This window comes from Lucilia sericata, unplaced genomic scaffold (assembly GCF_015586225.1).
Source record: "Lucilia sericata isolate MDLA Ls3-8-SP2 unplaced genomic scaffold, ASM1558622v1 Contig001323F_arrow, whole genome shotgun sequence".
Lineage (NCBI taxonomy): Eukaryota > Metazoa > Arthropoda > Insecta > Diptera > Calliphoridae > Lucilia > Lucilia sericata.
The window spans coordinates 50,000-62,645 of NW_023995268.1; the positions used below are offsets into that span (position 1 = coordinate 50,000).

General features: G+C 31.3%; 2 protein-coding genes across 2 annotated transcripts; both read left to right on the forward strand.

Annotated features, from left to right (window-relative positions):
* The first annotated feature begins 9,695 nt into the window (after positions 1 to 9,695).
* On the forward strand, positions 9,696 to 10,793 carry LOC119610956. Its single transcript, XM_037966381.1, has one exon. It carries the CDS (start codon positions 9,696 to 9,698, stop codon positions 10,791 to 10,793), a length of 1,098 nt encoding a protein of 365 aa, XP_037822309.1.
* A 106-nt stretch (positions 10,794 to 10,899) lies between these two features.
* On the forward strand, positions 10,900 to 11,584 carry LOC119610957. The gene is made up of 2 exons (XM_037966382.1): positions 10,900 to 11,064; positions 11,174 to 11,584. Exons 1-2 carry the CDS (start codon positions 10,900 to 10,902, stop codon positions 11,582 to 11,584), a joined length of 576 nt encoding a protein of 191 aa, XP_037822310.1.
* The last annotated feature ends 1,062 nt before the right edge of the window (positions 11,585 to 12,646 follow it).

Here is a 12,646-nt window from a genome sequence, read left to right on the forward strand (position 1 = left end):
CACTGTTGCTAAGAGAAGGAGATTTTGCAACCTTTATAGTCGAAATTCTTTCTACTACTTCGCATCTTTTTAAGAGAAAATCACTTAAATCTGACCAAGGTGGTAATTCTCTGCTGGCATTTAGAGACTGTTCCCAATGCGCTAACGTTTCGTGAGGTAACTTCGAGTAAACTAAGTTAACTAACATTGGATCCCAACCATCTGTTGACACACCTAACCCCTGAAGCATTGCTAAGCTATCTGTTACGGAACTGTGGATTCTTTGTAGAGACTCGCTGTCTTCCTTCACGGCAAGTTGCGATACGTTTTCGTATCGCAACTTGAGTGCATTCCAGGCTAGTTCGAAATTGTCGTCGGTAAGTGTAAACCTTTTTACAATCGCCCCAGCCGTATCAGTTGTTATGTTTCTAAGATGATAGAGTTTTTCCGCGTTTGTGAGTCTTGGATGATTGATGTAGACTGCCGTGAACATATCTCGAAATGCCGGCCAATCCTCATAACCTCCAGAAAAAACTTGGGTATCGCATGGAGGAAGCTTTAATCCAGAATTGCAGTTACCATTCGGTGGACTTGAAACTACAGGGCCTATACTATCACGCGCTTCAATACTAATTTTCGTTGGTTTTATCAGATTGAGAATTTTCGATATTGCTAAATAATATATATCAACACACGAATCATATTGCTCTTGGGCCGTGGCTTTAATTTCCTCACTCAGCTCGGAAAGCATAAGTTCTTCGTATGATTTTTCTACTTTTCCCCAGCGAGAATCAATATCTTTCATTCTAATGTCTAAAATAGCATCCGCTTGATTAGCGAGATCTTGATCGTCATTTTTCTTGCAAAGTAAGATCAGGGTATTTGCATCGAATGCAAACCGATTCTGAAGGTTTGCCATATTTTTTTTTTAAGTTTATTTATTTTTGTGAATTGGAAACTCACGGATTAATATTTAATTCTTTAGGATTTAAATTATTTGCTTTGTAAAAGCACGTTGTGTTTATGTGAATCGGAAACTCACTTATTATCACTGAGTTCTTTTATAATCGAATTATTTGCTTCGTAAAAGCACGTTGTGAATCGTAAATTCACTGATTATTATAGAATTGAGATTTTTAATAAAATAATTTTGCTTCGTAAAAGCACTGTGTGAATCGTAAATTCACTGATTATTATTGAATTCTTTGTAATTCGAATTTCAATAATTCCAAAGTAATCCTTTCCTTGGATTTCTTTTGATGAGATTGTAAGAATCTTTAATGTAGAATAGTGGACTGTATAATTGTAATAGTAATTGGATATCTAAGTCACTTAATTAATCAGATGTTTCATAAGATATGCCGTTTTGTCAAAGAGTATTCTAAAAAAAAATATTTCTTGCTTAATTGTAAAACAAGAAACTACTTTAAAGAAAATATATTCTTTAAAGATTACCGCTAGACAAGATATGAGATTTTTTAATCTCTCTTTTTTTTAAATATTTTGGTTATAAGCAAGCAATTGCTTTATTTTGAAAATGTTGTTAATTGTAAAAATCTTCGTAAATTTTGTTGAACCAAATCTAGTATATTAAAAGCAAGCAATTGCTTTATTTTTTAACGATGGTAGATTGCCAAAGTTTCCAAAAATTTTTGTAAAAATTTTCTTTTTTATGCATTAAAACAAGCAATTGCTTTATATATTTTTTAAATTTTAAGTTTCAAAAAAAAAAAAAAAAAAAGTTTTTTTCTTTTTTGAATTAATAATTGCCAAAAATTTTAGAAAATTTATTTTTTTTTCTATGTATTAACAGCAAGCAATTGCTTTATATAGTTTTTTCTCCCAAAAAAAAAATTTAAATTTCAAAAAATTTTTCCTTAAATTGCAAAAATTTTAGAAAATTTTGTAAAAAATTTCTTTTTATGTATTAAAAGCAAGAAATTGCTTTATATTTTTGTTGTTTAAATTTAATTAATTTTTTCCTTATAAATTGCCAAAAATTTTAGAAAATTTTGTAAAAAATTTCTTTTTATGTATTAAAAGCAAGCAATTGCTTTATATTTTTGTTGTTTAAATTTAATTAATTTTTTCCTTATAAATTGCCAAAAATTTTAGAAAATTTTGTAAAAAATTTCTTTTTATGTATTAAAAGCAAGCAATTGCTTTATATTTTTGTTGTTTAAATTTAATTAATTTTTTCCTTATAAATTGCCAAAAATTTTAGAAAATTTTGTAAAAAAATTCTTTTTATGTATTAAAAGCAAGCAATTGCTTTATTTTGGATTTCACAAAAAAAATTTGTTTGTTTTTTTTTTAATTGCCGAAAATTCCATAGAAAGCTGTAAATTTTTTCCAATTTGTGCCAAAAACTTTTTTTTTTAATTTGATTTTCTTTTTTTTTGAATGTTTTTGTTAGTTTGTGCCAAAAAATAGTTTTAAAAAAAAAAAATTTCGGTTTCTTTTTCGTGTATAGGCAAGCAATTGCCTTATTATTAATTTCTTATTTTGCCAAAAATAAATTTTTTTTTTTATAAAAAGAGTAACTATTTTCTTTCGAGAATTTAAAAATTTTTTTTGTTATTATTTCCAAAACCTTATTTAGACTTTATGTAGACCTGTTTTTTCTTCACTGTGCACTTAAATTGTCTTATCCAAAGAGATTTGGATTTTTAAGATCTCTGATCACTTATTTCACAAATCTTAGAATTAATTTCTTTTATTTTTTCTTAGTTGACATAAAAATAAACAACACACCACCGAAGAGCTTTAAATTCACTATATGCTTTTACAACTGTATTAATTTCTCTTTATTCCAACTCCTCTTAACTGCTGATAAATTTTTTCGTCGCTATGTATTTTCCTTGTAATGTAGTTTTCTTTATTATATTTTTAAGTTAAGATTACTTTCTGCTTTATTGAGAACAATTAATTCGTTTAATATTCTTTTAATATCAGTCATTTTCGTTTCTCAGTAAATTTAAATTTTTCACAGAATCTTTTATTGATATGACCCACTGTGCTTGTTTTCGTTGTTTTCTTTTTCTTCGTTCACAGTTATATTAGAAGCAGAATAAAGAGAGTATGATTATTATTATTATTACTCAGCTGTTATGTTTAAGAGTAACCAATTGTGTGTGCGTGTGTATGTATATACTACGTTAATAATTCTCTTTTGATAATTATTCTCTTTTGTTAATAACTTTTTTGATCACATTTATCTTGAAAAAGGTGGTGGTTTTTTATACTTCTTATGCACTCTTAACAAAATTTTTTTGCAAATTTAAATAAAAGAAATTATTCACTTTTTTCACAGATATGTTTAGGAAGAAAATTATATATTTTTTTTTCGGCAATTTAAATACACTTTAAAAGATTCTTTTTATTTTGTTAATATTCCGACATTTTTATCTTGGAAATTTGTGGCATTTTTGGAAAATTAAAATTTTTCGCCATCTTTTTTTTAAAAAAAAATTTATTTTTTGGAATTTTGCACTTTTCAGTTCTTTATAATTTTTCCCATATGAAAAAAATTTTTGGATTTTCACGGCACTTTTCCAATTCTTTTTTTTATAAGAATTTTTGGCTTTCCACGGCACTTTTCCAGATTTTTTTATGAAAATTCTTTTTTTAATTTTTCTTTGGCAAATTATAAAATTTTGGCTTAGTACAACATTGGCAATTTTCACTTGGCAATTTTTTCACATAACATTAAAATTTCATGAATACTCACTTTGGTTCAGCTTTTGTTTTACTTGCTTGATTTTCCGTTGGCAAAACGTTGATGGGAACAACTTCAAATTCTTGAGAACTTCTAGATGTGTCCAAGCCACTGGTTGAACCTCTGAAGGCGAGAAGGATCATGTACAAAACTCGTTATTTTGTTTAATAAATATTAATTTTAAAATAAAATAAATATTTTAATCAACTTATAATTTCTCAGGAAGAGAAATTATAAGTTGGTGAGGTTTGTTTCTTGAAATAAAGAAATGGGAAAAGGAAAAAAACCAAAGAGATTAGTTTTTTATAATAAAGTTTTTCGTTAGTTTTCGTTAAGTTTAACATAAGTTTTTTATACAATGTTAAGAATAGTGTTTACAATTCATTAAAAAAAACGCGATTTTCATTTAACGAAAGAAAAGAAAGAAAACTTATAACTACTTATAATACTAAATACAATTCATTTATATAATTCATTTCATATAATTCATTTTAATACTAAAAAAATACGTTATGTTAATTTATACAAAAATTTTTATTGCAATTTGAAAAATTTGTATCTTCGCAAAAACTGAATAAAAAACATTTTTTAATTTTTTTTAAAAAAAGTATTCCGCGAATTTTTTAATTTTCAAAAATTATATACAGTTTTGAAAAATAGACAAAATTACCTTTCCCTTGATATATAACATGCCTACCTAATGTTTTTTAAGTGACAAATTAATTAGGGAAAACTAAACATCTTTTAGAAAATTTACCTAGCACTATTATTTTCATCCATATATGTAACAAATTTAAGAGTTAACCTTATGAGGAGATTCTATATACGAAATTTTTTTTAAATCGGAACTCAAATGAAGAAATAGGATCGTTTTAAAAATTTAACATAGCCGAGGTGTCCTAATTTGAGGACCCCCCGCCGGGCCCCTGGTTGGCCTATAAGGTCCAAATTCAAAACCTAAACTCGACAACACCTCCTCTTTGTGCATACCAAATGTCATTAAAATCGGATTAACCGTTTAGAAGTTACCGAATTATTTCCCTCTTTTTTCCCTATACCACTGTGCAGCGTATAGAATCTTGATTATTGTTGTTAGTTGGCTTTTTTACATGTGTTTTCCCTTGAGGCTTTTCATACAATCTATTACGACGCGTCGTATCGCGATATAAATGATAACAAGAGTATCTAAAATTAGTATGAAATATTTTTCTCAGCATTAAATATTAAGATTATCCAGCCATGTCCATCCGAATGTCTGTTGAAATTACGATAGAGTGAACGGGATCAGCTAGAGGGCTGAAATTACAGAAATATATTCTATGTTGGTAAGGTTTGTTTAGTATTGGGTGCTATATAATACTATTCATTGTAAAATTAAATTTTTTAAATGTATGATAAATTATTACGAGTATTAAATATTAAGATTATTGTATAAATCATAAAAATTTTACACTTTACATAAACAAACAAATTATTATCGCGTTTTAATATATGCAAAATAATAGGGAAACGTGTTAAAATTTTTTTCAGCATAAATATGTTTGCATTCTGGAATTGCATACAGTATATTTTCAAACTTAAAACTAACTGATGGTCTTAAATTTTCCTACACTACTGATGGTCTTTTACATTTCGAGTATATACAATTTTTACTGTCGATTATAGTAGTTTCTCTTATTATTTATAAATATAAGTGGAGTTAAATTGGCCCATAGTATTGTTTCAATTAATAAAGATGGTGCATGTCTTTTTGGGTCCATATCCTACATTTTGTATGATTGCAAAATATTTGCAACAGAAATTCGTAAGGAAATTGTGTGGTAGATAATTGGGAAGAATTGAAAATAATGACACAGAAGTTTTCAGGAAATTTATCAGGAGAGCATTTTGATATATATATTCCATGTGAATCGCAAATGGTTTCGCGGAAACGTGGAGCCAGATTTTCAGGGAATATAAGAAAAAAACAATTGAATGATGCTGCAAAAACGTATGCAAAAAAAAACCTGAAATACATAGAGATGCTGCGGCAAAATATCAGGAAAACAATCCAGAAGCTCATAGAGAAGCAGTTATATCAGGGGAAAAATGCAGAACAACACAGAGCAACTGCTATAATTTATCAGGCACAAAATCCAGAGCAACACAGAGCTTCCGTTGCAATCTATCAATCGCAAAATCCAGAGCAACACAGAGCAGTTGCGTCAGCCTCTCAAAAGAGACACCCTCAAACTCATAGAGCAACAGTGGTCACATACCAACAAAACAACCCAAATTCTCATAGAATAAACCAAACACAATATAGAGAACAACGGTCGCTTCCATGGAGAATTAAAGTAAATTCTGTTATGGAATACAATCCTGACATATATTATGAAATTAACCAAACTACAGATATTGGAAAAATGAACAATAAGTGCAAGAATTGTAACGCTCTAAAGTGGAAAGATGAATCATCTGGAATGTGCTGCAATGGAGGGAAAGTTCAACTAGAAGCATTAGGAAACCAACCTGATTTACTCCACAGTTTACTAATGGACAACCACCCTGAACATAAGCACTTCATGAACAATATAAGAAAATATAATGGTTGCTTTAAGGAAATTGTGTGGTAGATAATTGGGAAGAATTGAAAATAATGACACAGAAGTTTTCAGGAAATTTATCAGGAGAGCATTTTGATATATATATTCCATGTGAATCGCAAATGGTTTCGCGGAAACGTGGAGCCAGATTTTCAGGGAATATAAGAAAAAAACAATTGAATGATGCTGCAAAAACGTATGCAAAAAAAAAAAAACCTGAAATACATAGAGATGCTGCGGCAAAATATCAGGAAAACAATCCAGAAGCTCATAGAGAAGCAGTTATATCAGGGGAAAAATGCAGAACAACACAGAGCAACTGCTATAATTTATCAGGCACAAAATCCAGAGCAACACAGAGCTTCCGTTGCAATCTATCAATCGCAAAATCCAGAGCAACACAGAGCAGTTGCGTCAGCCTCTCAAAAGAGACACCCTCAAACTCATAGAGCAACAGTGGTCACATACCAACAAAACAACCCAAATTCTCATAGAATAAACCAAACACAATATAGAGAACAACGGTCGCTTCCATGGAGAATTAAAGTAAATTCTGCTATGGAATACAATCCTGACATATATTATGAAATTAACCAAACTACAGATATTGGAAAAATGAACAATAAGTGCAAGAATTGTAACGCTCTAAAGTGGAAAGATGAATCATCTGGAATGTGCTGCAATGGAGGGAAAGTTCAACTAGAAGCATTAGGAAACCAACCTGATTTACTCCACAGTTTACTAATGGACAACCACCCTGAACATAAGCACTTCATGAACAATATAAGAAAATATAATGGTTGCTTTAAGGAAATTGTGTGGTAGATAATTGGGAAGAATTGAAAATAATGACACAGAAGTTTTCAGGAAATTTATCAGGAGAGCATTTTGATATATATATTCCATGTGAATCGCAAATGGTTTCGCGGAAACGTGGAGCCAGATTTTCAGGGAATATAAGAAAAAAACAATTGAATGATGCTGCAAAAACGTATGCAAAAAAAAAAAACCTGAAATACATAGAGATGCTGCGGCAAAATATCAGGAAAACAATCCAGAAGCTCATAGAGAAGCAGTTATATCAGGGGAAAAATGCAGAACAACACAGAGCAACTGCTATAATTTATCAGGCACAAAATCCAGAGCAACACAGAGCTTCCGTTGCAATCTATCAATCGCAAAATCCAGAGCAACACAGAGCAGTTGCGTCAGCCTCTCAAAAGAGACACCCTCAAACTCATAGAGCAACAGTGGTCACATACCAACAAAACAACCCAAATTCTCATAGAATAAACCAAACACAATATAGAGAACAACGGTCGCTTCCATGGAGAATTAAAGTAAATTCTGCTATGGAATACAATCCTGACATATATTATGAAATTAACCAAACTACAGATATTGGAAAAATGAACAATAAGTGCAAGAATTGTAACGCTCTAAAGTGGAAAGATGAATCATCTGGAATGTGCTGCAATGGAGGGAAAGTTCAACTAGAAGCATTAGGAAACCAACCTGATTTACTCCACAGTTTACTAATGGACAACCACCCTGAACATAAGCACTTCATGAACAATATAAGAAAATATAATGGTTGCTTTCAAATGACGTCGTTTGGAGCACGGCATATTTTCCAAGATGGCTTCATGCCGACGTTTAAAGTGCAAGGTCAAGTTTATCACCTGGTGGGAAGCTTATTGCCTTTACATGAAAATCCACAGTTCTTGCAAATATATTTTGTTGGTGAAGATGAAAGAGAAGCAAATTTAAGATGTCAGAACTTTCCTGAAATAAAACATGGATTGGTTAAACAACTACAAAGACTGATGCACGAAGTAAACCAATTAATAAGGGATTTTAAGACAACAATTGAAAATGTTCCACAACAATGTGAATCATTTGATGTAATTATCAATGTTGATAAAAAAGCAGCGGAATCTCATTCAGGTCGTTTCAATGCACCGACATGTACAGAGGTAGAGTTAGTAATTGTAGGTCAGCAGTTTGAAAAAAGAGAAGCCATGATAATCAATTGCAAAGAATAAGTGAGTTACATCGTTCCTATGATGCTTTACAATATTATTCTGCAGGGGCGAAGATGGATATTGTATAAATATTCCTTTACGAGACCCCATAACAAAACTTCCAATCCCTAAAAAGGCAGTGTCTGTAGCAAGCTACTACGCATATTGCTTGATGATTCGAGATAATTTTTTTCGCTACCGCTCCCTCTTTAGTCAATTCTTAGTTGATATGTATGCAAAAATTGAGACCGAAAGATTAAATTTCATACGAAATCATCAAAAAGAACTCAGATCAAAAAATTGCGTTCAGTTAAGAGACGCTGTAGGACGACAAGACACTAATGGTTGTAACGGACCGACCACGAAGGCTTCAATTATCTAGAGGCTGTGCTACCTTTAATACCGGACGTGCTCAGGGAAATTGGGATGGTGTTCTTGCCACTATATAATTGAACTAAGTTTGGTATATAATTTATTTAAAACTTAGGTAGCATAATTTCCAAACAGACAAACAATATAACAAAAAAATTACAAAATAAAAATGAATTTAGAAACTTTGAAGAAGAGGACCAGATGTCATTACCTCTTCAATGATCTTTACCCACCCTGCCATGCTATCTCAACAATATTCTGGATAGCCCTAATACCAACCTACTTGACGTTCACCTTAACTTTTCATGGAATTATTTAAAAATGAATTTAATCGGACAGTTTCATAATATAAATATACATTAACAGTATTTATTTAAAAGTAATAAAGAAATAAAAATTTAAATCTAATTAAATAATTACATTATTTTAAATATAAGTATTTATATTTATAATCAAAATTTGAATATTGAGTAAAATAAAATGTTTATTTTAAGGGTTGTTTTTACAATAAATGAGTGAATAAGTAAATTTTCAATACTTATTCAAAAACTCACCAGTTTCAAAATCCAACGATGTCATCAGGCCTTAATTATTACTTATTTTAATTAATTATTATGTAATCAAATTTTAGTTTTCACTCAAATATGTACCAGATTATGATTATTGTGTAAGTTAAAAATAATAAAGTTAAACAAAATTTATAATAATTATTATTTAAATTTTTTATTATTAAAATTAATGTAACAATTTAAATGTAATAGTGGATAAAATTTTAGTTATTTTTGTTTAAGTTTTAGTTTTAGATTATGTTTAAGGTAAGTTTTTCTGGCAAGATATTTCAAATGCAATTCTGCCATCCCAGAAGCCCCAAGACCGCCACGATATTATATAAAGAGTATTTCACTTCAAAATAAAAAAGTTGATGGCTCTCTTAACAAAAGGACACATATTCGGCAAAAGCGCGGACTACCTCACGTTCACCTATTGGTATGGTTGGTATGTCGTATTAAATCTAATATGATAGACAATGTTATTATCGCAGAAATACCAAACCCATATACAGATCCCACTTTACACGAAATAGTAAAAACTAATATGATTCATGGGCTATGTGGTGCATTCAATAACAATTCTCCATGTATAAAGGAAGGTGCATGTAGCAAGCATTATCCTCGATCACTATTAAATGAAACACAGACAGGAGATGATGGTTATCCAAAATATCGAAGAAGATCCACGGAAGATGGAGGCTTCACTGTCAGGATTAAAGAAATGGTGCTTGACAACCGTTGGGTAGTTCCATATAATCCAGTTTTATTGCGCATTTTTGGAGCACAATTTAATGTTGAGATTTGCAACTCCATAAAGTCCATCAAATATATTTGCAAGTATGTAAATAAGGGAGGCGATCAAGCTGCTTTTGCTTTAGAAAATGATAAAGATGAAATAAAAATGTACGAATCAGGTCGCTATATTAGTTCCTCTGAAGCGGTTTGGAGAATATTCGCATTCCCAATTCATGAAAGATATCCCCCCGTATATCATCTTGCAGTTCACCTAAAAAACGGACAGCGTGTGTATTTTAACTCCAGCAATATATTACAACAAGTAGAAAATCCTCCTCAAACGACACTTTTGTCTTTTTTCGAATTGTGTAAAGTTGATGAGTTCGCCAAAACGTTGCTTTATACTGAAATTCCGTCATACTACGTTCTAAAAAGCAATAAATTCGAAAGAAGAAAACGTGGTAAACGCATCGAGGGATGGGAAGATATTAGAAAAGACGATGTATTGGGACGGGTGTTTACAATTCATCCAAACAATACTGAGTGCTTCTACCTCAGACTACTTTTACATGTGGTTAAAGGTCCTACATCATTTGTAGACTTAAAGACTGTAAATGGTGTAGAGCATCCTACTTTCCATTCTGCCTGTTTGGCTTTAGGATTGCTAGAGGATGATAAACATTGGGAAAATGCACTAGAAGAAGCAGGTTTGTGTGATTACCCTTCAAAACTTCGTGATCTTTTTGCCATTATGTTGGTTAATTGCCAGTTGTCTAATGCAGCAAGTCTCTGGGATAAACACAAAGACAATTTATCAGAGAATTTATAAAGAGAATGCTTGAGATGGAATCAATCTTAACAATGGATGAAGTATATAGAAGGTGTTTGGTTTTGATTGAAGACACAGTTCTTTCTATTGGTGGTGAAAAATTGGAATGCCAAAAGCATCAAGATTTAATAATGTGGCGGCTAACAGAGAATACCTAGCTGAAACAAACTATAATGTGACTGAATTGCAACAAGAGGAGGTTACTGCACATTCTTCTCTAACAAATGATCAGCAAGTAGTATACGATCAAGTCATTAGCAGCATCGAATGTGTGAACTAATATTTCTTGACGCCCCAGGTGGTACAGGAAAAACATATTTCATAAATCTTCTTCTAACAAAAGTGCGTATTCAACATTTAAAATTTCTCTCGATATACAGCAGTTAGAAACTCCAATATGTAATATCTCAAAGCAAAGTAATTTGGCATACGTATTGAAACAATGTAAACTTATTGTCTGGGATGAAAGTACAATGGCCCATAAATGTGGATTTGAAGCTTTAAATAGGTCATTAAAAGATATTAGGTCAAACAACGATATTATGGGAGGATTTACTGTATTATTAGCTGGAGATTTTCGCCAAACCCTTCCAGTTGTGCCAAGAGGAACCATAGCTGATGAAGTCAAAGCTTGCATTAAGTCATCGAATCTATGGCAGCATACATTAAAGCTTTCTCCCCATGAAAATATGCGCGTCCATCTGAGAGGAGATAACTCTGCAGCACAATTTTCTGAAATTTCAATATCAACAAAAAATCAAATGACTGGTTATGTGAACGTGCAATCTTAACACCCAAAAATGATAGAGCTGCAGCAATTAATGACAATTTGTTGAATTTATTTGATTCTCCTAAAATGGATTATAACTCAATAGACTCAGTTATACAAGCAGAAGATGCAATACACTGTCCTGTAGAGCTCCTAAATCCCTAAATCCACCAGGATTTCCAAATCATAAAATTATTTTAAAAATTGGAACTCCTATTATGCTGTTACGAAACTTAAACCCTCCAAAACTTTGCAACGGAACACGTTTGCGTGTAAAAGCTCTACATAAAAATGTTATAGAGGCAACCATTTTAACAGGCTGTGCTATCAAAATCATTCGCCGTTACAATAAATAAATCCCAAGGACAGCCCTTAAAAGTTACCGGTGTAGACTTAACCGACGAGTGTTTCTCACATGGTCAATTTTATGTCGCATGCTCAAGAGTAAGTTCCCCCAAATGTTTATATTTCCTTTCATCTGACGGAAAAACCACTAACGTTGTATATAAAGAAGTTCTTCGTTAAAAGATTTTCTTTATGTGTGGTGATCTATCCTTTGACGTTTACAACTTACCTATACTAAAACAAGTAAGAAGTTATAGTCGGCGAGGCCGACCATATAATACCCTACACCTGTTACAAAAATGAAATGTGATTTAGTTTTCATAATAAAGCATTTAAGTTGACTTGTGTCAGATACATATACTTAAGCCATTTATTGTTGAATAAAATTGTGGACATTTAAGTCAAATTTTGAAGGGGGATTTGTATAGGGGCTATGGTCAAATGAGACCCTATAATTATAAAATTCATGCGAGTCATCAAGGCTAGTATAGAACTTGGTTTTGCAGCTTTTTGTCGAGATACGAGTATATTAAACATAATTATAAACTTAAAATCCCTATTCGTCGTTTTCAGTTGTATGGGGTCTAGGTGAAATAATGGACCGATGTTAACCATTTTCAATAAGCTTCGTCTCCGGTACCATAGAAGATCATGTGCCAAATTTCATTGAATTATCTTCAAAATTGCGACCTGTAGTTTGATTACAAGGTTTACAAGCCCTATTCGGGGGTTCAGTTGT

Coding starts and splice junctions, on each gene's coding strand:
- LOC119610956 (XM_037966381.1), top strand. CDS start 9,696: ATGATAGACAATGTTATTATCGCAGAAATACCAAACCCATATACAGAT.
- LOC119610957 (XM_037966382.1), top strand. CDS start 10,900: ATGCCAAAAGCATCAAGATTTAATAATGTGGCGGCTAACAGAGAATAC. Junction 11,065..11,173: donor TCATTAGCAGCATCGAATGT/GTGAACTAATAT, acceptor CTCGATATACAG/CAGTTAGAAACTCCAATATG.